The 27,513-nt window shown below is 35.2% G+C and overlaps 1 protein-coding gene across 1 annotated transcript; it reads left to right on the top strand.

Annotated features, from left to right (window-relative positions):
* The first annotated feature begins 17,405 nt into the window (after nt 1-17,405).
* LOC109009505 (putative transcription factor bHLH041) lies at nt 17,406-21,135 on the top strand. Its single transcript, XM_018990000.2, has 8 exons — nt 17,406-17,963; nt 18,097-18,222; nt 18,340-18,445; nt 18,619-18,633; nt 18,747-18,809; nt 18,943-19,650; nt 19,795-20,184; nt 20,729-21,135. Exons 1-8 carry the CDS (start codon nt 17,839-17,841, stop codon nt 20,792-20,794), a joined length of 1,599 nt encoding a protein of 532 aa, XP_018845545.1. The 5' UTR covers nt 17,406-17,838; the 3' UTR covers nt 20,795-21,135.
* The last annotated feature ends 6,378 nt before the right edge of the window (nt 21,136-27,513 follow it).

Here is a 27,513-nt window from a genome sequence, read left to right as displayed (position 1 = left end):
AAATTTAGAAAAATTATAATAATGAGATGAGATGAGATAAAACACTTCTTATATCCAAACTGGACCTAAATCCACAACTAGATCTCATAAAAACAAATTCACAAATTAATATTCGTTAGTGTAATAGTACGTCAGATCTCTTTGTGCATTCAGCATTTTCTCTTCTATCAATAGAATAATGCATGAAAAGTATATATAGTTGATCTAGATAGTTTTGCAGAGATCAGGGAATATTAATGGGTATTCTACCAATTGATAATAATATTCATTCAATTTCAGTTTTTTATTTATTTCTGATTAAATTGTTGAGATGATTAAGATTTAAGAAATTCTATATTGTGCAATAATCTGAAAATTTTAAATGAATTGATCCAGTAAAAAAATAATTAAGGAGATCTTTAATTTGCGAGAGGGAGAGAACGTCAAAGCACTAAAAATAAAATATTACGCAGTCTTTCGTATTTCATAGCTGTTTAATTCCCACGTGACATGAAGCACTACTCCTTGGGTTTTTGGAGTATTTTTCTGTTCTAGAATCTACATTTCTTTCTAATGATCATTTTAACCATAGAATTAATTAAGCTTTAAATAACCTTGTCCATATGAAAAAAAAAGGGGGGGGGCCAAGAAGGTTAAACTTATTACTTACCGTTTGGTTAGTGAGATGAGATAAAATGATTTTAGATAAAAGTTAAAAATTGAATAAAATATTGTTAGAATATTATTTTTTAATATTATTATTGTTTTGAGATTTTAAAATGTTAAATTGTTTATTATATTTTATGTGGAAATTTAAAAAAATTATAATGATAAAATGAGATGAAACCATTTCCATATCCAAACGGGACATTTGTCCATCTCCATCTATTAATATTAACATAGGTTAGAGGAAAAACACCCAAATTTATGGGAAAAAAAAAAATGTTGTAAAACTTGGTTGTAATTCAAGTCATCTGTTCCCAGCTTCTTGTAAGATTATAAAAAGTCGATTGGGATTCTCTAAATTATTGATTGTATTGGATTATTGGATGGTCATATAAGCACTCCTAAAATAAATCTTATATGACCAGCATTGGATGTTGCTGGACCTACATGCAAGATGTGTCCAATTCGTGTGAAATCACGTGTATCAATGAGTGACCACAATGAAATATTTAATTAAATAGAGTAAAATATAGAGTCAAGATTCTAATTCAGAACCTCTACTCTGATATCATGTAAAGTCATCACTTGTCTCATAAACTTAAACGGATGTGAAGATGTAGATTTAATTATTTATATTATATTCTTAATAATTCAACTAGGTAACTATTTGTCGGAGTCGAAGTGCCTAACTCCAACTCCAACTCTGATTCTTGTAACCTCCGATCTGACTCCAACTCCGACTTCTCGGAGCGGAGTCGGATTTAGACTTTTTATTAGGCTTTTTTCCTTGGCCCATTTGAAATTTCTATTTTATTAAAACATAACCAAAATTGCAAAAATAAATCATTCATACAAATTAAAAATACATAGCCAAAATTACAAAAATAAATCATTCATACAAGTTAAAAATACATAACCAAAATTATAAAATTAAATATTTCACTAGAATCACCACAAGTTAAAAAAACATAACCAAAATTACTAAACTAAATTATTCACTAGAATCACTACAAGTTAAAAAAACCTAACCAAGTGAGCGTAAGTCATTTAATTCGAAATTGCATGATCTAAACAAGGAAACAAATAGATCTATTTAGGTTGATAATTCTATACTACAAGAATCATATTTTAAAACTCTAATTAGATCACACTCAACTAACAAAACTGCTATATATAGTTGCGGAGTCGGCTGATGTGGATATTAAAAAAAACATAAATGCAAAACATAAGAAAACTCTGTTTTCTTTCGAATTCCCGCTTTGCTTTGATGTTTTGGTTAGTCTTCTTCGACTTCGTGGTGTTGTTCCTCAGATTGTAAACTTGTTATTTGTACAGTCGTCGGCTACTTGCATTGTGGTCTTCAAGCCGATCTATGCTCACCCATTTGCATGGGTTATCTTCCTCGTGTGGGTCTTCGGCTTCAAATCAGCAAGATGCTAAGCACGACAGCTTCGACTCTCTCTCGAAAGCTCCGGGATTTACACACTTACAACTGGTAGGAGAGGTTGGTGTTTGGGATTTACACATGGATCTGTGCTCACCCATTTGCATAGGTCATCTTCAAATCTTCAAGTGTGGGTCTTCGGCTTTGTAAGTGCAGACTTCCATGAAAGTTCCGAAGCAGTAAAGGGTATTTGTTCCCTGAGTTTGACGGTAGTCTTCAAATCACTTTCGTGGTCTTCAAATCTTCAAGTGGAGCTGTGCGACTATAGGCTTCAAATCTTCAAGTGGAGCTGAATTGGTCTTCTCCTCCGTGTGGGCTATAGTAATGTCAAATACCCAATAAAAATTTGAAGAAACTGTACAATGGTAAAGGACATTTTTTTACTTGCTCCTGTTTCATGATTTCTTGGGAGTTATTGTTTTAGGAACAATGTTGACAAAATCTGTTGCTAGGAACAATATTGCACATTGGTTGAGTTTATTGGTAATGAATGAAATTCATGCTTCTATGTAAAAATAAAAACCTGAATATTGTAAGTTTCTCAAAACTCACATGCCATTTCTTTTTATGATGACTGTGAATGGGAATACACGCTGAAGTTCTTTCAAGGCCATCTTGTTCGTCTTCAGGTTCGAGAAAGGAAACGCATTAGAGGGAGGACCCTGAGGAGAGGAAAACTAGAGAGGGAAACTGAGGAAAGGGAAGGTTCGTGTAATTTAGATTTTTCAAAACGGTGCGTTTTGTTTTTTTTTTCCACATCAGCACTGTTTACGCATCGTTTACATGAAGCAACTGTATTCAGCATTTTTGCTCAACTAAAGCAAGCAATCAAATTCATCAATGAAGTACCAAGAATGCCTATTGTTCCATATCAATCTGTGGAAAATTAGTAAGATCTTGAAACATCAGCCAAATCTCTCCATATAAAACCCTCGAATTGAAAAATCAAAGCCCACGCAGACATGTATGAATACACACACGTATACCTATACATACATACATACATACATACATACATACATACATATGAAAACTTAAATTCACCAAAGCATCTACACAGATTCATCATTCACCAAAGTGCCGTTGCGGACTATGGTGGTTGGGGGTGCGGGTTAGGATTCGGAGGTTCAAGTACTTAGAGATCTTCGAGACTCACAAGGAGAAAGGCGACTCCCGGGGTGGGCGGCAAAAATAAAATTGGAATGATCAGGTTTAGGCCCTTAGGGTTAACTGACTTAGATGTAAAATGGAGCCATTTTATCTTATAAAAATGATGCCGTTTTACATGGAGTACGGGCTGGGCCGCGGATTTAGCCCTTTTGGGTTGAGCTTATGGAATTTTTAACTCAAACCTTAAACTAAATCTTAAATCAATTTTAATCTTTGTTTTAACCGTAATTTTTATTTATTTATGATTTTTATAGTTCTTTTATAACTAAATTAATTGTTAGTATTTATTATTAACAATTATTATTTAACTAGTGTCTAATTACATGTTATTATACTATAGTATTACATTTTATTATATATTACTATTATATGTTATTATAATTTACCCTTTTTTTTAGAAAAAGACTGATCTCATTAATTGAATACTCTAATTACATGTTATTATACTATAGTATTACATTTTATTATATATTACTATTATATGTTATTATATTTTAGCTTTATTTTTTAGAAAAAGACTGATCTCATTAATTGAATACTTTCATCAGAGACATCTAAAGCATTCTTTGTTAACATATGAGCAACATTATTAATACTCCTAGGAGCATGCCTAACAAACCAACGATGCACCTTCCTCAACAAATTTTTAACATCTCTAGCGATCATTCCAACTGAATTCCATTTCTCCTTTGTGTTGTTGATAGCATTGACCACTTGCTATACTTTAATTATTATACATTATTATTACATGTTACTATAAATTTATACATTAGTGTTTATACACTTGTATTACATGTTATCTTAAATTTATAGTTTAGTGTTAATATGCATTAGTGTTTATACATTAGCATTACATGTTAATATACATTGGTTCTTATACATTACTATTACATGTTATTATACTTTAGTTATTATACATTATTTATAAAAAATAAAAATAAAAAAAAGTTATTATATGTTTTCTCTTTCTCCTTTTTTTTTTTTTTTTCAAGAAAGTAACTCATTTCCATTCTATTTAACCAAAGAGATACAAGAAGGAATATCCTCCAAAATTGCAATGTGATCATAGGTGGAAAGAGCATCTTTTGCTAACAAGCGAGCCATAAAATTGTCATTTCTCCTAATATGATAAACCTCCCACTTAGCAAAACTTTTAAGTAACTGTTTTGCTTCACTTACAAACATACTAGCACTATTGCAACCTTCATTGTTCCTTTTGAGAGCATTGATGACTTGTAATGAATCCCCTTCAATAATCACTTGTGCTAGACTGAGTTCCAAACCAAACTGCACTTTCTTAAGGGCTCCATAAGCCTCTAGAAGCAATGGATTAGAGAAGAGATTTTTCTTTGTCCTCATAGTAGCAATGACTTGGCCTACACTGTCCCTTATTGCCACTCCCACTCTAATGACACCTTGAACCTTATCTACTGCAATGTCCCAATTCAACTTGAACCAGCTCGAGGGAGGGGCCTGCTAAACCTCAGTAGAGGTACAAACCTTGCTAGCTTTGAGACCCTGACTAGAGTCCTCCTCATTAAGCAAATCAAGGATGCCCCTAGCCTCCTTCACAAGAGCATTCGGATGAGCAAACTCTCCCTTAAAAATGAAGTTGTTCCTTCTACACCAAATCTTTCTGGCCACAACAGCAAACTCTTGAATGATCTGGCTATCCATGGGCTTTAATAAGCCTTCAAATAGTTGCAGCATATACATATATGGGAGGTAGCATTTCTGTAAACTTTTTTAACACTGACTCCACACGTCCCTAGCAGACTCATATCTCCATATAGCATGGATTGTATCTTCTTCCTCCATGCTGCAGATAGGACAGAGAGGATGATCCACAATTCTCTTCTTGAAAAGGTTAGATTGAGTAGGGAGAGCCTCAAGGCAAGATCTCCAAAAGAAAACTTTATCTCCAGGCTAGACTTTGATTTTCCATAGCTGCTGCCAGACTTCTTCGAATGAGGTATTGCTTGAAGCTTGATTTGGTTCAGATAGGCTCCTCTCGAGTTCCTTGTGATATGCACTTCTCACTGAAAAATTCTCATCCTTTGAGCCTTTCCAAATAAGTCTATCCCTGATGTTAAGACAGCTTATAGGAGTTTTCAAGATGATCTCAACTTCTCTTGGGTCAAAAATATCATGCACAAGGCCATTGTTCCACTGCTTAGTGATTAGATCAATAAGGGTTGAGATTGTTGCATTATTCTCCAACAACCTGACAATACTTTGGATCTTATTGGGATTAGGATAAGCAAGCCATTTGTCCTTCCAAATCTGAACATTGCTCCCATTCCCAATTCTCCAGTAGGATCCTACCTCCACAAGGGGTCTAGCTGCTAGAAAGCTTCTCCAGACATAGGATGGTTTCGAGCCTAACTTTGCCTTTTGAAAGGTAGATCTTGGATAGTACTTAGCCTTCATTACCTGAGCGGCAAGAGAGTTTGTATGTTGGATCAATCTCCAACATTGTTTGGCCAGCATTACTTTGTTGAAAGCCTCAAGGTCCCTAAAGCCCATCCCCTCTTCAGATTTAGCCTTTCCCATCCTTTCCCAAGAGATCCAATTGGATCCTGTGTTCACTACCTTGCTGCCCCCACCAAAAATTATGGATCACATTGTTGATGTCTTTGAGGAGAGTGTTATGCAGTTTAAAAACACTCATGGTATAGGTAGGGAGAGCTTGGATCACAACTTTTATAAAAATCTCATTTCCTGCTTGAGACAGCATTTTAGCTCTATGGTTACTGATTTTCGATCTAATGTTGTCCAAGAATCCTTTGAATGTCTTGCCTTTATTTCTTCCAACCACAGAGGGAAAACCCAAGTATTTCTCATAAGACATGGCATGCCTCACCCCGGCAATGAATAGAATGTATTGAAAAGCCACCTTTGTTGTGTTCTTGCTGAAAATGATGAAAGTTTTCTCGAGATTAAGCCTTTGACCTGAGGATGTTTCATATACTCTCAATAAGCCAAATAACTTGCTTCATTCAATGGCATTGGCCTTATAAAAAAGCAGACAATCATCAACAAAGAAGAGTTGGGAGATTCTGAGCTGGCCTTTTGCAATAAGGACCCCATGGATCAAACCCTTTCCTTCAGCATTATTGATTAGATTACTAAGGGCCTCAACACACGTGATAAAAAGATAAGGTGAGAGAGGATCACCTTGTCTTATACCTCTAGTTGGGTGGAAGGGATCTTGAGGGATACCATTTACTAGGATAGGATAGGAGACTATCTCAATGCATCTCATCACCAAGTCTATCCATTGACTGCAGAAACCCATCCTGTGCATCACAACCCTTAAGAAGCTCCACTCCAACCTATTATAAGCCTTACTCATGTCTAGCTTCAATGCCATATAGCCCTCCTTTCCTGAAATTTTACACTTCATAGTATGCAAGGCTTCAAAAGCCACTATTACATTATCATAAATGAGTCTATTAGGAACAAAAGCAGATTGAGAAATAGAGATGATGAAGGGTAAAACAATCTTTAACCTGTTTGCCACTGCTTTAGAGATGAGTTTATAAATCAAATTACAAAGAGAAAAGGGTCTGGAATCAGCCATTCTATAGGGGTTATTCTTCTTAGAAATTAAGGAGATGAAAGTGTTATTAATATCAGAAAGGTTGCCATTAGAATTCAATACAAGTAAAATAGCTTCACAGACCTGAGCTCCAATGAGGGGCCAATGCAGGGAAGCCATCTGGGCCAAGGGAATTAAGGCCATCCATTTGGAAGAAAGCCTCTTCAACCTCCTGTTAGGTGTATGGTCTTGTGAGCATGGCATTCTGAGCATCTATTACACGAGGCTTCATTGACTCTAAGCATTTAGAAATGTTTTCTAGTGTAGAGGTGGTGAAACTCTCTTTATAGTAATCTTGGAAAATGGAACTAATGCCCTCTCTAGACTGCACTTCCTGCCCATATTCATCCACCAACTTCTTGATCACATTATTCTTTCTTCTTAGAGAGGCATATTGATGGAAAAATTTTGTGTTTCTGTCACCCTCCCTCAACCACCTCTACTTAGCTCTCTGCTGCCATCTGAGGTTTTCTTCATCTAAGAATCTATTTATTGGCTTTTGTGCTTGCTTGATAGGCTCATTAAGGTGATCACTATTGTCTCTTTGAAGTTAAGATAAGAGAGCTAATTGGTCAGCCATATCTCTTTTAGAGTTGCCCCAGACTCCTTTACTCCACTGCATTAGATTCTGCTTGCACAGATTTAGGCCCTCATTAATGGAATTCAGTTTGTTCTTTGACTTTATGGGTTTATGTCATGCTTCCTCCACCAATTTATGGTATTCCTCCCTTAAATACCAAGTTGTTTCGAATCTAAAGGGCTTGTCCATCCTATGCATGTAAGGCTGACTCACATCCATGGAGACAAGCAAACGGCAATAGTCTGAACTCAAAGCAAGAAGGGTGAACACCCTCGAGTTTGGGAAGGTCTCAGCCCAAGAGGCATTGCATAGGGCTCTGTCAAGCCTTTCTTTAGTGAAGGCCCCTCCATATCTTCCATTAGTCCAAGTGAATTTATTACCAATAGAACCCATGTCACAAAGTTCACAAGCCTCAACAACAGCTCTAAATGCCTCAATCTGATTATGTGGTCTCAATGCCCCACCCCATTTCTCACCAAAACTAATGATCTCATTAAAATCCCCTACACACATCCACCCTCTAGGGCTCACTCGTTTGATAGCTTGGAGTAGTTGCAGCTTGCCTTCCTCTTGATGGTAATGGGGCTGCCATCAAATCCAGTTAGCAACCACTCTTTTCCCTCCTCAGTCCCCTTCACCATAAGAGAAATGTGGTGTTGAGTATAAGAGTGCATTGCTGCCTCAATATCCTCTTTCCAAAGGAAGGCTAACCCTCCACTCATGCCTTTGCAGTCAATACCAAAGCTATTGTCAAAAATTCAAACTTTTTTTATGGCTTCAATTTTAGTTCTCTTACACTTTGTTTCCATCAGGAAAACAAAGGATGGGAGCTTGTTTAGCACCATTTGACGCTGATCATGAACTGTCTTGGGGTTCCCAAGCCCCCGACAGTTCCAGCTAAGGCAACTCATTGGGCATGGTGGGGTTGTTAAACAGTCTCCACCATTTCTGAATTACTAGAGCCAGTGTTGCCATTCCCCTTAGTTTTGATTTTCTTGCTAATGATCTGGCCATTAGTAGCAGAGGTTTGATTTATTAGTCTCTTGTTACTTGTTGGTAATCCTGAGTTGCCTCCCAAGCCCAAGGAGAAACTCTCAAAACAGATGTCTCTGGCCCTCCTCTTCCAGCTGGAAGTTTTTTTGGACTGTTCGAGCATTCCAACTTGGTTTGAAATTAATTGATCAATTGAGTGAAACTGGTCCACCAGATCAGTCGAGGTCTCATTTCCCTTAGGTGGTCTATTACCATTGCTGGGGTCATGTGTTGTATTTTTAACTGTAGCTCCATTGCCCAGTCCTAATTCCATCACTCCAAGCATGTCACATGTCTCTTCAACTGGGTCTAAAAATGTTTTGACTTTCTTGGTCAGCTTTTCCCCACTTTCCTTTTCTAGCTTTGGCTCTGACCCTGTCAAATCCTTAAGATCCTGCACCTTTTCTATGCCAGCTGCTTTTGCCTCGAGGGAATCAGTTTCCTTAACAGTCATCTGACATCATTCCTTAATTTCTGCTTTATTGTTTGTAGCTTCATCCCTGTCCTCCCCTCCCTTCCTCCATGGTAGGCTGAGCAGACTAGCTATTCCCATCACCATATCTTTTATATTGTAGCTCATTCTCCCTTATTGTTGGAGCTCTTAACCAAGCCTCGTATTGAAGCTAACCACCCCCACTCTGGCCATTAGGACAAGGGTTGTGGGAGTGTTTGATGAATCCACATTTAAAACAAAAAGAGGGAAACCTTTCATACTTAAGATGCATCCACGATTTCTTCCCATCCACTGTGATAAACATACCTCTTAGAAGGGCTTTAGTTAAGTTGACTTCAACCCTTATTCGAAGGAACTTTCCTCAACCTATGTCTCTATCATCCACATCGATTTTAATCACCCCTCCCACATTACCTCCAAGTTGGCGACCAAACTCCTGGTTTACAATCGAATCGCAGGTTATAAACTTGGACCCAGAATTCCTCCTTGTTAAATTGCACTTCATTGATGGACACGGAACCATTGAACACCTGAAGGCATAGGAGCCATCTATCAAAGGACCACAACCTACCATAAGGGGTGTAACCAGTCCAGTTCGGTTTTAGACAAAATTTATGACCAAACCGGTATGTACCGATTTTGCATTTTTAAAAACCGATTACGCACTAGTTACCCCCTAAACCTGTATATCCGGTTTTCTGATTTTAAAAAATATATAAATTTGTAAAAAAAAAAAAAAAAAAGAAATTTGTTTATATATATTAAAAAAAAACTGCTTTAAAAAAATATATTTTATACTTTTATTCCAAAATCTATTGTTATTAATAAAATAATAATAATAATAAAACTGCCCTAACACCTCTTGACATGTTCTTAATAAGGAAACATTCTCTTTAAACAATCAACTAATAGTATTAGACTATTAGTATTAAGCCATAAAATGTAAATTATAATTAATATACATTATTTACTAATGTATATTAGTATTACTAATTTACTAATGTATACTTATAAAAAAGAATATATTGAGAATTTATTAGGCCATAAAAATTGGTAATAATATTTGAGTGATTTTCTTTCTTTTTTGGTAAATAATATTGTAGTAATCTTATTTATAACTTTGGTATATAAATTCAAATCTTTTGATATTTAGGATTTTTTTTCAATTGATGTGATTTATCAATTTCAGTTTATTTTTAAATTAATTTATACTATTATATAATATAAAAAATATTATATATAATATTAAAAAAATAGTTTAAATATATATTATATAGAACCAGTCCGGTTCAGGCCTAAAAAGCCTAGAACTGGAACCGGACCAGTTCTAGCTGGTTTTGCCACTAAGAAAACCGGTTTCGGACCGATTTGATCGGTTTGGGCCGGTCCAGTCCAGTTTTCCAGTTTTTTTTTTACACCCTTACCTACCATTGATCACTCGCAACATGTCTTTTTCTCTGTGAAACTCTATGTGGAACTTATTAACACCAGCTTCTAAGAATTGTAGCCAACTCTCACACCTCCAGACCTTAGACATTGTGCTCTTGAAAGTTTCCTTATTAACAGTTTTATCCGCCACAATCATAACCAACAAGCAGAAATATTTTTGTTTCACATTTTTTGTTGAAGAAGGTGATGGTAGAACCACCCCCTCCTTTTCCTTCTCAGTGAGGCATAGTCTCTCCCATTGCTTGGACGAATCCTCCTCCATGATCTCCTTTTCAAACCAGCACTACTAGCCCAAGAGACTCACTCTATCCTAGAGAGAAAACCTCACCTGTTAGGGAGGACTTCAGTATTATATGTTATTATATTTTAGTTATTATACATTAGTATTACATATTAGTATTAAATGTTAGTATTCATTAGTATTACATGTTATTATAAATTTATACATTTGTGTTTATACAAAATACATTAGTATTAAATGTTATTATACATTAGTTATGTTAAATTAGTATTACATATTATTATATACCAATGTTTATATATTAGTATTACATGTTATTATATATTAGTATTACATGGCAGTAATAGTATGGTATTTACATATACTAAATTATTATAAGTCAATTTAGTCTATTTATATTATAATATAAGTATATTATTTTATAATAATTTGCTCATACTAGTATATTATTGAATTTAACTAACTATATAAGTTATAGTTATATAAAATATATATGATCAATATATAAAATATATATATATTTTTACAAAATATGTAAAATATCGGAGTCGAAGTCGGAATCGTAATTGGAGGGTAAAGTCAGAGTTGGAGGAGGAGGCAGAGTCGGAGTAGGTATAACCCCACCTCCGACTCCAACTCCGACTCTGATTTTTTTGGGGAATAAAACTCCGGCGGAGCTCCGCTTGAGTGGGGTCAGAGTCGGAGTCAGATTTTCAAATTTTTGCTCAGCCCTAAGCTAACATGACACTTAAAATACCCCCACATCGAATTAGGTATATCTATATAAATTTAGACATTAACTACAGTAACTCGGCAAATATGTAGAGGTATAGTAACTAGTCTAGCACTATAATATTTATTTCTCACTTCTCTCAATTTCGCGGAAAACCCTCCCCACTATTGCAACCCTCCCATTCTCACTATAACCTTCTCTCCCAATCTCTTCATTGAACATTCTCTCCATTCTCTCCCTCACTCTCGTAACTCTCTCTCACTGCCGTAACTCTCTCTCACTCCCATAACCCAATGACTGAGCCCCCATGAGAGAGATCGAGAAACTCTCACTCTCCCCAAATCTGCCACCAATCTCACTCCCTAAATCCCTCTCTCCTTCCTCTCTCTCACTCCCGAAATCTCTCTCCCCATTTTTATTCTCACTCCTGAAACTCCTACCGATCGAGATTCACCACGCCCTCTCCACGATTGAGCCCCCGTGAAGCCTTTCCTCCTCGACAACAGCCACAAAACCCTCGACGACAACTTGATTGTTGATTTATGTGGTTTATCTCTCCTCCTAACTCTCTCATCATTTCTGGCAGTCGTTTGCTTTTATTATTGTGATTTGTAAAATTCCTATCAAGCATAGTTGTTGTTGTGATTTGGAAGTTTTTCTTGATTATTTTCTTACTGTTGAGCATGGTTATTTTTTTTATTTCTGATTTGATGGAGATTCTTGATTAATTTCTTACTGTTGAGCATGGTTATTGTTGATTTTTTTTTTTTTTTTTTTTTTGAAAAAATAGTAAGAGAGGAAAAACGGGGACTTCATGATTTTGATGGAGATTTCCTGATTTTTTGCTTGAACATGATAGCTGACGTTGTAGCCATTACCTTTGCCTTAGAAGTCCTGTTGTTTCTCCGAAAATAACTAGAGTGAAAATCTGAGTATTGCTATGGAACCAAGAATTAAATTCATTCAAAAAAATGAAAAAAAGACGGAGAGCTTAGAAATTCTATTTTATGTATCATGTATGTGTATATGCTTTAATAATTTTGGTTTTTCTTTTCCTATGTTATTCCTTATGGGTTATTTTGGATTACTTCAGTTTGGGAGAGAACTCTTAGTTTTTGTTATAAAATGGTTGAAGTGGATAGGAGTTATGCATGTGCATTATCCTTCTACAAGCCACTGATTACTTAAAGGTTCTTGAGCTACCTATTTTTCATTAGGCTAAAAAAGAAGGAAACCTTAACTAGGAAAGTGAGCTGGATGCTTAAGATTAAGATTTAAAAAAATACAATAAATGTGCAAGCTTAGCCAATAAAATATAGAAAAGACTAATTCTCACTTTCGACTAAGTTGGGCTTTTTCCACGATACATTACATTGGAAAAATTTTTGGGGTCGTGAGATGATCTTAATGCCATTGGCAACACTATATGAGGTGCATATACTTTCATTTTGAGGCTGCAATATGTTTGAGATTATGCTTAAATTAAATTTCATGTTGGAGCATAACAATTAGAAGTTCTGCTTTGACTTGCTTGTATTTCCCACCTTAAGTCTCAGAATTCCTTAGATTGTTTGAGGGCTAGAGAGCTTAAGACCTCTTTTAGTTTCATAATTCTCTTCTGCAACACTATTTCACATTCCAAGCATCTGAAATTGAATTTAAGAACTACACAATCAGTATCAAGCACAAACAGATGTAAAACAAAAAAAAAAATTATAAGTTTTAGCATTGAAGTTGAAAGAGAAAAAAAATCTTTTGGATATTGATCTTAAAGCATGATTTGCTTGATGTAGTGGCTATAACAAATGATGCTCTATTTGTTGAAGTTTTCCAAGAAAATATATCATGGCAGAAACTAAGATTCAAACATATAGCATCACAAAGTGAAGAATTGATAATTGATGGGGAAGCATAAACATAATCTCAAAATAGTAGTTAAAATGGATGGATGGATTGGGAAGGTTATAAGAGGTATAGTCTAGAGCATAGGCAATTGTTCCAACAAGATTAGCATAGCAGCCTGCAATACTTATATTTTGAAACAATGTTTGTCCACTGTATAGGAACCTTACATGTCCTGCACCTTGATATTTGATTGATTCTACATATGTGTCTGCACCTTTATATGTGTCTGCACCTTTATATGTGCACATTCACCTTGATATGTGCCTACACATGGTTTTTGTGTTATCTTTTGTTATGTTTCATGTAGTTCTAGAACTGTTGTCATGTATAGTACTTTTCTGCTTCGCTATTTTATGGTTCTATTATTCATGCTTTTGAAAGTAATATCTTTCATAGGGTTTGTGACTTTGTTGCATGCTTTTTGTTTTATGAATGATGGATTCACAAATAATGGACGATCCCTTTTTCACCACAATCTTGTAAAGTGGTGGAGAAGGTATTAATAACCCCTCATGGCTAGTGTCTTGCATGATAATGTTGAGATCGAGGTTGAAGTGACACAACTCGAAGGGGAAGTAAGGGCACAAACTAAAAAATCCCAACAGGGTGTGTTCTTCACCGTTGAGAAAGACAACATCCTTGTATCAAGGTGGTTCAACATTAGCATAGACACTATTAGGGGGACTGACCAAAAGTCCACCCAATTATGAATAAGAATCCATGATTACTTCAATACTTTCAAAAAACCTAACTAGCCTAAACGTTCAGTGGGCTCATTGACTAGTCGATGGTCAACCATCCAAAAAGTCACAAACAAATTTTGTGGTTGCTTGGCCTAAGTTAAATCAATGCATACAGGCGGTATCAATGAACAAGACAATGTATGTTTCTAATTATTATAAATTTTCATTGAAATATGTATTAATATTTTTATGATTGTTGTTTAGATTGAGAATGCAAAGGTAATGTACCGATCAACACAAAAAGCCACCTATAATTTGGACCATTGTTGGAACCTATTGAGGTACCAACCAAAGTGGCAAGTGCATATGGATAATTTTCCAACAAAGAGAAAGAGAGGCTGCTCTACCGTTCCAGTTGCTAATGCTAGAGATAACAACATTTGTAAGAGCATGTCTGTCAATGTGGAGAGGCCACTAGACAAGAAAGATGTAAAAGAAATAGAAAGAAAATGGAAACGCAAATAATCTTCACCTACTGAGTTTGATGAAAGATTAAGTCATATAGAAAGTGATAGGAAGATAATGATGATTGAGCGAGGGGAAGCAATAAGCTAGGCTTAGAGAGACATGACTGAGATGATAGACCTTAGAAGAAAAATAGGAGACGGAAATCATGAGTATGAATGTTGATAACATGAATGTGGTGCAGCGAGAATACTTCAGGTCACTTTAAATGGAAATCCTAGAGAAATATAGGAATGGATCATCATCTCAATCTTAGTATATTTTGCTTGATTGTTTTTGTATAGTGGCTGGGGTAACTTGTTGTTTTGATCCATCTTAAAGCATGTTTTGCTGTTTTGATGAACCTATACTTGGTTTGACAGAAATGAACTTATACTTGTTTTGATGGCCGGATAGATTCTGTAGAAATTGGACAGATAATGTAGTAGCTTGATGGTTGTTTTGATGGTATGACAAATTATGTATTTGGTTGATAGATGGAAATGTATGAACTTTTCATACATTAGTATGAAGTTATGTAGTAGTTGGAAATGTATAGATTTTATGATAAAAATTTAGTTTGACAGATAATGTATTAGGTTGGTAGATGGGGAAATGTATGAACTTTTGATATATTTGTATGAAGTTATGTAGTAACTGAAAATGTATGGATTTTTTTATAAAATTTAGTTTGACAGATTATGAAGTTAATTTAAGTTGATAGGTGGATTTTATATATTTTTATATAAAGATTGTTGGAAATTATGAAAATAAAAATAAAAAATATTTTAAAAATAATTAAATAATGCATTAAAAAGTATATACAAAAGTTAAAAAAATATTATTATTTTTATTATTATAGAGAGTAAGATAACTAATCTAATGTGAAGTCCAAATTTTGAGTGATTAGGCATAAGGTAAAAAGTGACATATTAGCCAAATTTAGTCTAAACTTTGCCCAAGCCAATGAGATTACTTAAATCTTGACTGATATATGTTTGTACAATAAATCTTCACAATCTTCTAACACTCTACACTTTACATTTTTTTTTAATTTTATTATTTTTTTTCTTTTATAAAATATTTATTATTTAAATAATGAATAGAAAATTTGAAATAATTTAAAAAGAATAAACTCAAAAAAAATTTAAAAAAATTAAAAATTTAAAAAAAATATAAAGTGTGAAATGTGGTAGAGATTGTGTAGCAAAACTCATGTTTGTAATATTGGTGTAGTTTTGGTGGCAGGAAACAGGGGATTTTATTTATCAACAAAAAGATTGTGGAACGTCAAACTATTGGTCAAGGATGAATTATCCTTGTTTGTATTTATAAATAATATTTCTTTTTCTTTTTCTTTTTCTCTTTTTATGTAAATTTCTTGGTCAAGTCGTGGCTTCAGTCGTCAATGTTGGCAAATGCTCTACGCACACCTCTATACTTCTTTTGTCCTGAAAAAATTCATCCATGGATTAAAGAAAAGTTCAAACAGTCAATTCAACGGGCGGGCTGATCATGACGATGATCTGATCTGATCTCCATATATCTTAATTAATAAGCCTTAAGGTGAGCGTATAGTATATATTTTAGATACTTTGGGGGGACAAAAATTACTAGACCGCCTCTTGATTCATGAAAAGGTCAAGATATTTTCTATATTCTATAGTACCATTTGTAATTTCAGCATGCATGCACCTCCTCATATATCAACTACCTCATAGGTTAAGTTCCTTTAAAATAGTAGTCATTCTAGATTGTACGAGTATTTGAATTATACACACACACACATATATATATATATATACTGATGTTGGACAGAATTAGAGTTATTTTTATGGCTAGTTAATCGAGTAATACTAAAGAGAAGTCACTATAGCAGTGCACACTTTACACTCACTGCGTGGCTGCTTCTAGTTGATTGTTTCCAACACTCACTTGGGGAGATGTGTAGTCTAGATGATGCCATATCATGTATGCAAAATTGATGCACCTAATAGTGACTTCTATCTATATTTATTAATATTATATATTATTTTTTAATATTATTATTATTTTGATATTTGAAAAAGTTGAATTGTTTATTATATTTTATGAGAATATTTGAAAAAATTGTAATAATTAAATGAAATGAGATGAAATAAAATAATTTTTGTATCTAAACAAGTCTTTAGAAAATATGCAAAACAGAGAAAAAGTTCTGAATAAATTTTATTGATAAAATTCAAAATCCAGTTCTCAAGCCCACAAGCTAGAATTAAATATTATGAGAATTATATTCGAAAAAGGTAAAATCTTAATTATAATATAAGAATAAGAGTCCTACAAAAAAATCTTGCACAAATCAAAATCAAAATCAAAATCATCTCTGAGAGTGAAACTGATCAATAATTTTAATTAAAAAAAAAAAAAAGGTAGGTAAATTGGCAACTTAGAGAGGAAAACAGCGGATTTTTCGGTCGAAATTTAAACCATAAGGAAAAGAGTGGTGACCATGATTGATGCGGGGGCCCACATGAATTTAGAAGTTCAAATATTGCTAATTGGTGTAATTAATCATATTTGGTGTGTGTCAGTAGCAGGTTTGTAAATGAAATTCAAAAATGGAAAGGTATGAAAAATTAGTCTTGCCCCCAAATAATGTTGGGGGACCAAGGAAGGTTGGAAACTGAGGTAAAGGAAAATTTGGAAAAATAAATAAAAAGGAAAAAATAAATTGAAAGGAAAAGAAGGAAAGAAAACGACATACTGCCTTCCTCCCTTGACTCATTTCAAACCCTCGCGAGGGTGGACTTTGACCACTACTTTTCTGCCTATTCCTTGCCTGGCTGCTTCTCTCTCTCTCTCTCTCTACTACTTTTCAAGTTCTCACTTACCATAGACAACTTCTCCTTATCTCTCTCTCACGATCTGTCATCAGCAGCTCCCTTATTTTGGTGGGATTCCTGCACTCTGCTGCTTTATACTTTTCCTCCCCCCCAGGCCCCCCACAGCTTCCAGCTTTTTCCCTAGCTACTACCTGCGTACTGTGCCCACTTTTCAAATCTATCCCTTTCGATCTCTAGCTAGCACCATTGGATTATTCCATATACTAATTGTCAAGCGTGCACAAGCCTTCTTTCTGGCTTCGCTCTGTATCCATCCACCTTGTTGTCGGATGCCCTGCTGCGTTCATTCCCACCAAGCCCAACTATCTCTGAATAAAGCTTCTTGAATTAACTAAGCTAGCTAGCTTCCTTCATTAATATCTTTCTCTTCCCTTTTTACCCGCCGGGTACGTAATCATGCAAACCACAGAAAACGAGCAGTATATATACTTATATAGAGGTCAGAATTAGGGATGTCATGCAGCAGCAGCAGCAGCAGCAAGATGCAGTATTAGCAGCCGCACGAGCAGCTGATGATTATGGACACAACCTTTCTACTCGATGAAGCCGACCGTGCAAACTTCTTCCGGTTGATAATGCAGTCAATTGGGCGCTACACTCACATCTGCCTTTGGTTATATTCGCCCCACCCTTCCAAGTATTAGCCATATTTCTTCCTTTCTCTTTTTTCATACATACATACACACACACACACATATATATATATATATATACGGATAGGTTTGTATGTGATTCCAATGGTTTGATTGCATGTTGATTTTTCTTTGCAGCTGCTTATACTTCATGGATGGATTCTTTTACGAAGAGAACAACCAGCCTAGCTCTTCTTCAGGAAGTCGAGCTCGGAGGCTTTTTGACGAGTACCGGAACAGCTCGTTTCCGATGGTCGAAAATGAGTAATTAGAAAAATACCAGAACTCGTGATCGATGTTGGATAGATATACATATACATGCTAGAACACGGCTGCTATGTATAGGAAATTGATCTAAATGATTCTTTTTCTATATGTCAGATGTGTTCCGGGACTTGCTTTCAGGAACAGTCGTCCTTATATGGAAGTCCAAGAATTAAACCTTCAACGTCTGGCATCAACCGAAGCACAGCGACTATTCTATCAGGTAATAGCTCGTTGATTGATGAAACTAACAAGGAGATAGATAGCTAGCTAGCTAAATAGAGAGAGGAAGAGGTCTTGCATTTTGTTGGTTCAGACAACGGATTTAAGTTTTTAGATCTTCTTCTTCCTTATGTTAGCTTAATTAATTAATTATTCGTGTGTGTTTTGTCACAGGAAGCGAGGATTAAGGTTTGTAGCTGAAACACAATCTGAAATTTTGTCGGTTTTTCTTAAACTTTATAATTTAGAGCATGCATGAATGCTAACAGAAGATGCAATTCCTTTGCCTTTACTGATTGCAGACTGCAGTTTTTATGGGATGTAAGAGTGGGGAGATTGAGATAGGCTTTGCCAATGTGTCTCAGGTAATCAGAATATTAAATCGATCCATATCATATTTTCCAGAAAATAAAAGCATTGTAATAAATTCAAAGCCATATACATACCATCAAGTTTTCTTTTTCAAGTAAAATGATTTCAATCAACTGTATTTTGTAGCTTGACATTGAAAAGGAAATGAAGAACTTGTTCCCCGAAGATTTGTCCCGAAGTTTTTCTCCAATTGCAGAGCCTTTCTGGCGTCCGGATCAAAACCTGCCTTCATCATCTTCATCGTCCTTGAAATCACTAACCGACAGCCCCGAGTACTCATCCCTTCTGTTAAACATTCCAAGCACTTCCCACTTCCCAGAAGCCCTTAGAGATCAGGTAATTCCCACAATGGCAATGCCTCAAATGCCAACAAGCACAAGTCCTCACCATCAAGCCCTCCAAGCACTTGCAGCAGCAGCAAATATTCAATTCCCAGCACCTGAAACTGAAAATTCTGCTATTGCAAGAGCCATTCTAACCGTTCTATCTTCACATTCTTCTTCTTCTTCTCTATCACCGCATCAAACCCAACAAAATTTACCCTATGGTAGTCATCGGGAAAATTCAAAGCCTAGTGCTTTCAAGAGTTATGTTTCGGCTTTAGGACCAAGAACTAGTACCCAAATTAGAGCAAATAATGCACGCAGGCAAAGCTTGCTTAATAGATCGGTTTTGTTCTATAGAAGCTTGAATTTTCTCAGAGTTCGCGAACGCATGCAAACAACCCGCCCCACAAGCACTCAGTTGCACCACATGATCTCAGAGCGCAAAAGGCGTGAAAAACTCAATGAAAGCTTTCAGGCATTGAGATCACTTCTTCCTCCCGGAACTAAGGTATAGTAACTTTCAGTTCAGCATTTCTTCTTAATTAGCAATGTATTAGATCTCTCTAACTCTCTCGTCTTCCATACTTATAATTTATAATTATACGTACCACTTCCTTTCCGCCAATTGACATATATATTTTCGATTGAATAGAAAGATAAAGCTTCGCTGCTTACTACGACAAGGGAGTATTTGAGTTCCTTGAAAGCTCAAGTTGCAGAGCTTACTAGGAGAAACCAGCTTTTGGAGGCTCAACAGCTTTTGCCTGCTAAAGAAGCTAATGAAGAGGAAACCAGTTCCTCGAATGAAAGACTCATGGTTCGGATTTCAGCCGTGTCGGGATCAAGTAGCCCAGATCAAGAGCGCATAGTTGAGTTGCGTGTGACTGTAAGAGGCGAATGTCCAATGGAGGATATGGCCATTCGAATTTTGGAATTCCTGAAGCAGGTCCAGAATGTAAGCTTGGTGTCCATGGAAACCAACATCATCCAGATTACAGAATCAACCTCTTCAACTCGCATAACCATGAGATTAAGAATTGTGGTATGTATAATATATATATATATAATTAATTTAGATACGATTAAATATACATAATATTAGTGATTGTTAAACCTAAATAGTTGCTTATATATATTTATTTTAAATAATTATTTATATATTTAACCATTGCTTAAAACATGTCACATCAAACGCGATGATTAATGATAACAAAAATCAAGAAAAAAAATATTATTATTATTATTATTTTAATCGCTTTAAGATAGCTATAGGGGTCTTTCTTTGTGTTACTTCTCTTTCGTAAACATAGCTTATATAAATTAACTAGTTCAAGATAGGATGTTTCACACTTTGATTAGAAAAGTATATATGTGAAGTAGTTACATTAATATGAACACATGCAAGGTATGGATCGATATTCTAGTATGCATGAAAGTGATGTCTTTTAAAGAGATATATAAATATTATGATATAATTAAAATAAAAGGAAGGAAATTTACCTAGATTATATCTAGTACATATATATATACATATAATATTATAATTATATGGTACTAGTACTTATTGAAACTTTCGTGGTTGGTAGGGGAACGATTGGGACGAGGCTGCCTTCCGGGAAGCAGTGAGACGGGTTGTTGCTGATTTGGCATGATGACATCCAATCACTCTCGGCCTCCCCATATACTTTTCTATGCACCAAAGTCGACTAAATTAATTTCTGCGGCGGCGCACTGCCCATCGCTGTCGACATGAGGGGTTGCTTTCCTACTTTAATCAACTAATCACATCCTTTCATCTCGTGGCCGGAGCATTTCAATTTGGAGTTCAACATATTGTATGGATTTTCAACTTATAGTGCGTGATCATGATCGTTAAGCACGTTTTTGTACCCATCCTATATAGCTAATTCATCATTAATCAATTAATGCATTATTCCATTATATGTATATATACCTTTTAATTTGTTTATCATTTTGGGATTGTTGTACTACGTATCCCCCCGAAAGAAAAAAAGATTCAGATCTCCTTATAAGTTCGATCATGCATAAGTTATTGAACATTTAATGAAAAATTCACATAAACAATAATAAATATAATACAACTAATTAATTACTACGTACGCTTGATGTGCCTCTTTTCTAGCTTAATTATACTTCAAACCCAGAAATATATATGTTTCTTTTCTTTTTCTTTTTCTTTTTCTTTTTCGGTGGGTTCTAGATGCACATCATGTGAGATATATAGGTGATTTCTTGTACGATTTGTTATGTCGCCCATATTTGACTGCAATTCCTTCGTATTAATATATATATATGAATAGATCAGATTGAATAATCCAACAATTAAAGATAAAATATTCATATATAGATAGATGAATTCAAAGATGGATGGTCCAATGTCAAAATATAACTTTTTCGTCACTTTCTTCACCAAACTTGCATAGCTAATTTCTTTGTTTTCTGTGTGAAAACACAGCTAGCCAGCAGTACTACGTACGTAGCTTTCGTTGATCCATGTAATATATATACATATAATATATATATATATATATATGGAAATATATATGCTTTATTATAAATTTGATGGTGTCATTAATTAATTAATTATCAATGCTAGCTAGTCAACCAGTTTTCTCCGTTGAAAATAATTAACTAGTGGTTTGTACGCACGTACGTTCAGACGGCGTTTTTGACCGTCAATCTCTGAATCATCATCATATTCATGCTGGCGATTCCCCAGAATTTGCTCGAAATCAAAACTGGTTTTGGTTTTCTTTCTTTTTTCCTGTTAATATTGACCTAATTCCTTGTTTTTTAGTGGAAACGTTGACCAAATCATGTAATTCTCTCTCTCTCTCTCTTTCTCTCTATATATATATATTAATCTATATGTTTATTTGAATTCAATTCGTATATATGAGGGTGAAAAGGAAACTTAGGAGTCATATGAATATGATAAGTATTATAATTAGGTCGTAAAAGGTCACAATGCAAATCGATCATACATACATTCTACGCAAAATATATATTTGATGTACGTACGTCGTCTTAAGATTGCAATGATCAATAGGAGGGCACTTTTAAAAACAATTAACAAACGTACGGGGATTTGGGCTTAGGAAATTATTAATTATAAGACTTAAGTGAAAGAGAGATTAATAAAATATTTATAACTGTTTGCATAAATTTTTCAAGCGGTATTAAATCTTGATATAAAATGTTAACGTAATTAAGGTCCATTTCATGCGTGCTCTCTCGATCACTTGCTCTCCACGTACGTACGTCATGCGTGCTATCTCGATCACTTGCTCTCCACGTACGTACGTACGCTCTTAAACTCTAGAAGTACTTCTAAATCCAACGCACAACACTAATTAACATGAAGTATAACAAGTGTCGTTTGGATAGTAAGATGCATGAGTTGAGATAAAAATTTAAAATTGAATAAAATATTGTTAAAATATTAGTATTTTATTATTATTTTAGGATTTGAAAAAATTAAATTGTTTATTATATTTTATGTGAAAATTTAAAAAAGTTATAATAATGAGATTAGATGAGATGAGATAAAACACTTGATCTTCTATCCAAACAAGGCCTAAAAAAAAAAAAAAAAATCTTGATTCATGCTCGGGAGACATTTTTGACCCAATACTACTTGAAAGAATATTGATATGTACTCTCGCAGTTGAGTTCATCATCATCATCTAAATCAAAGTCTTAGAGTTGAGTAATTTAGCTTCCGTTGGAGTAGATCTAAAGTAGGATTTTAATACCGGCGAACGTCCAGCGATTTATAAATCGCTAGTAAATATTACAGGAGGCGATTTTGTGACATTTCATAGCGAAAATGAATCACTGGAAAAGCATTTTCGCTGGAAAAGATATTTCTCCTTGTAGTGTGAACACGTAGTAGTAGTAGTACCCCATGCATGCGCATGCATGCATTGTTTTCTACCTACCTGGCTAGCTAATGAATTCTGACCATTAATTGTTTGTTTTTATGGTTGTAATTAACTGTATATGTTTATTGGCTTATATTCATTCAAACAAATTAAGGCAGGGAAGAAGTCAAGCCGATGGTCACTTTAATCATAATCAATGACCAAATCTCTAGACCATCTTTTGTTAAATCACGATGACAATTAACAAAGTAAAAGAAATTGCAATTACCTTTTATCTTAATTTGGTCAAAGAAAAAGACATAGCAGCCAGCCAGCTAGCTAGCTTGCTGTTACACTACAGCTTATAAATATCAGACTCGTGTACTCAATTAGTAAATTAAAAATATACCTGCAGGTTTCGCAGATCCTTCCTAAACTTCTTGTTTAAAATGTGCATGATAAGGGGACGAAATAGTTGAAGGGAAGTGAAGAAGAAGAAAATTATAAGTAAATAGGAAAGTCGTGATCACTTTTGGGGAGCTAGCCTAAAAAGAATGAGTCCCAAAGCAATGAACCAAACTAAGGGATACCCTATCTTAATCTGATCATGATCTTGATGATCTTTTTCTTTGGTCCCACGAGTACTAGAACATTTCTAGCTATGTGCGCAGATATTTCAAAAGTTAGTGGATCCCACTTCTAGAAATTGATATTTGATGATCATTCTTCAAATGAAAATTAATTCCCCTTTCGCTGGCCCCTACTACTTTTCTCACCAATTAAATTACTCGGTCAAGTTGAGCCCAAGCCATGCAAAGGTTAAGGTAAAAGAGAGAGTTAATTAGGAGCTATGGAATGCTAGCTAGCTTCAATCTGAGATTCAAATTAACCAATGTATAATATGCTCTGTAGAGTATCATATAACACTGCTCAAATCCACGGCGATTCAAATCTGCAAGCGGATAAAAATACACAACAATAACACCTAACAACTCTTTTATAACATCAAATCATCGTTATCATACGACAACACCTCCAGTGCCCAAACACCTTTCTCTGCCCCTTTTTTCACCAGAGAGGAGGGGAGCTCTGAATCCTTCCTCCTCTTTCCCTATTTATCTTCTTTGTTCATGGAGCAATTTCCAGTTGTTTAGTTATTTTTGTTGTCATTTTCCTTTGAAGCTGAAAAAAAAATCGTTATGAAGCTTTTCGGCAACCTCTGAGACATGCGCATATCTCTCACGCGCCTCCTCTTCTTGAACCCTATTGTGCTACATGCGCCGGACTAGAAAATTAGCTATCCTCAAATCTTCTAGATCTGTCGACCAACATGGCAACACCGCAACAGGCGCATGGATCTCATGCACCGATGTAGATTCCGATGTCTCTCGAAGTTAGCTTAAACTTCAATCCGTCCATCTTTACCTCTATCTTACCATTTTTCCTTAATCTAGTTGTTGGGATACTCTTATATCCAACAAGTGTAAAAAGTTTGAACATTTGAGATGATCACCACCCCTTGTTTAGTCCCTTGGCGGTTTCTTTTTGCCACAACTTATGAGCTCCACCTTTTTTTACTTTTGCCCTCAACACGAGAACTACATATATTCTTTTGAGAGATCAGTGTCGAATTTTGCAACATATAACCTAAAGGAGTTATAATTTTTTTATCTGGTTTTTTATTATAAGAGTTTTCATCATAGTTTTGAATTTCGTATCGTACCGGCAGGTACGGCCAAAATTTTTTGTACCGGCCGTCCGGCCGGTACAGGTACTATATCTGTTTCATACTGGCCTCAATTTCGGCCTGTACCGGCCAATATTTCAGCCAGTGTTTTTTTTTTTCATTTTTTCAAACTGCAAGCTTATTTTTTAACCCCCAATTCAGACTAGAATATTATTTATAATTTATATATATATGTATTTATATATAATTTATTTTTATATAGATTATTATTTTGGAATATAATTTATTTATATATCGACTATTCCGAAATGTTATCCCAAAACGCTATCCCAAAACGGTACCGGTACCGAAATATTTCGTTCCAGTGCCTTGACCGGTACGTCTTCCGGTACGATATTCAAAACATTGGTTTTCATACTTTGCCACAAGATTTTGAAGATGAGGAAGTGGATCTCCCCAACAACCGTTTTAGAACAAAATGGAGTCACATCAACCACCATGGCCTCCGGTCATGGGGGTCACAATCTGTTTGTCGTATTATAACAAAACCGCCAATTTGTGCGGCTCCCTTTTGGCAGAGAAGGGTAGGGAACATTTATTTGTTCTCAATGCTTGTTTATTTTTATTTTTCTTTGCTATTGTACTAGTTGTGAAAGGGTGTTTGTAGGGGTCCCCTACTCTTTATTCAAGTATTCCTTTATTTTTTAATTATAATATATGGATCTTGCTTAGAAAAACAAAAAACAAAAAAACTCTTTTATAAATATTTTACAATTAATCAATGCAATTAAGGGTATAAATGTGTCAAGTTCGAGCAAGTAACGAATGGTTAAGCCTTTTTTGATTAACTTTTATACGAACATCAGTCAAGCTTGAGCTTTTTATCGAGTTGAATTTTATGTTTACAAATAGCTCATTTCATATTTGAGCGAGTTTTAATTTGTTCTCAACTTTCTTCATTTTGATAAAATAGATTATTTATACTGTATTTGTAAATTTATCAATAAAATTCAAGAAAAAGGTTTTGACTTTTTGCTAATATCTTTATTGAGCAAACTATGAAGAAAGGGAACTCTAACTAATACTCCAAACAATACAATATTGAGAAGAGATACAAAACAAAAAAACAAAAACAAAAAAACTAATGGAAAGTGGCTATGAGCCAATCCCATAGGATGTTTTTCAACATGAAGCCGAGAGATTGTCACAACTTACATGATTTTTAGCACAATCCAATATTGAATTGCTATGAAGCATGCTCTGTAAAGTCTCGGTTGAAGCATATGATGTAAAATGCCAAATCCAAGTTGTCACAAAAGGTAGCAAAGCTACGGAGGAGAAAGTCGGCGCATGGGGGAGCATGCTTGATGGTCATAGCATGTGTCCGGCCCACACCCACCAATCAAAATGCAGATCTAATCGACCAAGGTGGTGGAGAATGGTCAAGACGGTGCTCTAGGGTGGTGCATAGACAACATTGGGTGGTTGTTTGGTGCAAATTTGAGCTCCATGCAAAATCCATGAAAAAACTTAATAATCAAGACAAAGGGGGAAATCATGGGGAAAAAAAACTCAATGACCGAGAGTAGAGGTGACGTTAGAGCTAAAAAGACTTAGTTTGGGGCAGGAGTGGTGGCCCATGAGACTCACACAAGGTCCACCGATATGTCTGGCTCACTTGAAGGCGCTACTGGACAATTTTCAATTGTTTTCAATAATTCAGAGAATCATGAATATTGTGGTGTAGGTTAATGATGAGTGGAAGGCAATATATCTACTCAATCTTAATTGAAAAAACGATAAGGCTTGGAAGATAGTTTGAGAGGAAGCGAACAGAAGACATGGCAAGGGAGAAGGAAAATAGTGCTAGAGGGGGGTGGCCAGGGGAAGAGAGAAGGAGGACTCCTCTCCCAGATGGTGGGTCTGGTCTAGAGCTTTGTACGAAGTGGAAGTGGGGACTCTTGGGTTGCAGAGGAGGAAAGGGCTTTCAATTTTGTAAGTAGTCTTTTCTAAAACTAATACAAGTTATAAAGATGCTTTAAAAATTAGATAGGTAAAAAATAAGCATCAATTTAATTGACATGACATCTTTTTTACAAGATGCTACAGGCCCGTACACTAGTACTCCTGAACTCTAGAAAGCAGAAGAAAAGCTAATACAAGTCCAAAAAATTAACATCATTCAGTACAAGAATTTTAGCCCACAAATACAAAGTACTAAAGAAGAAATCTCTAAGTTCTCTCATTGAACATTTTTTGTCTTCAAAACATTTCTGATTCCTTTCTAGCCAAAAACACCACATCAAGCATGAATGAATCATCTTCCATATGGAAGCTCCACGTTTTCTTCCCTCAAAACCATACCAACCTACAAGTAGATCCACCACATCCTTAAGCTTTGCCTAAACTATACCCGTCCAAGTATAAACCTCATTCCACAAAGACATGGCCACTTCACACTGAAGAAAAAGATGATTTACAGATTTACCATCCTTCTTGCACATGACACACCAATCAGCTATAAACAACTCTTCTTCTAAGATTGTCAATGGTCAAAAATATTCCAAGGGATACCACCCAATTGGGGAAAAAAAAAATCCACCTTTGTAGGTATTTTCACTCTCTAAATATTTTTCCAAGGAAACTCACAGCTCCGGCAACAGGTTAATATTTTGTGGAAAGAAGTAAAAGAGAACCTAGAATTTCCTACTTGATCCCACAACATGCTATCCTCCCTTCACAGCACCCACAGCTTGCCATCCTCCCTTCCCAGCACCACTTTTGACCTATAAAGTCTTCC

The sequence above is a fragment of the Juglans regia genome, chromosome 1, assembly GCF_001411555.2.
Source record: "Juglans regia cultivar Chandler chromosome 1, Walnut 2.0, whole genome shotgun sequence".
NCBI classification, from domain to species: Eukaryota; Viridiplantae; Streptophyta; class Magnoliopsida; order Fagales; family Juglandaceae; genus Juglans; species Juglans regia.
The sequence above is the reverse complement of the archived record's forward strand: the minus strand, read 5'-3'. Positions and strand labels throughout refer to the sequence as shown.

Coding starts and splice junctions, on each gene's coding strand:
- LOC109009505 (XM_018990000.2), top strand. CDS start 17,839: ATGATTATGGACACAACCTTTCTACTCGATGAAGCCGACCGTGCAAAC. Junction 18,223..18,339: donor TTTCCGATGGTCGAAAATGA/GTAATTAGAAAA, acceptor TCTATATGTCAG/ATGTGTTCCGGGACTTGCTT. Junction 19,651..19,794: donor TTCTTCCTCCCGGAACTAAG/GTATAGTAACTT, acceptor TCGATTGAATAG/AAAGATAAAGCTTCGCTGCT.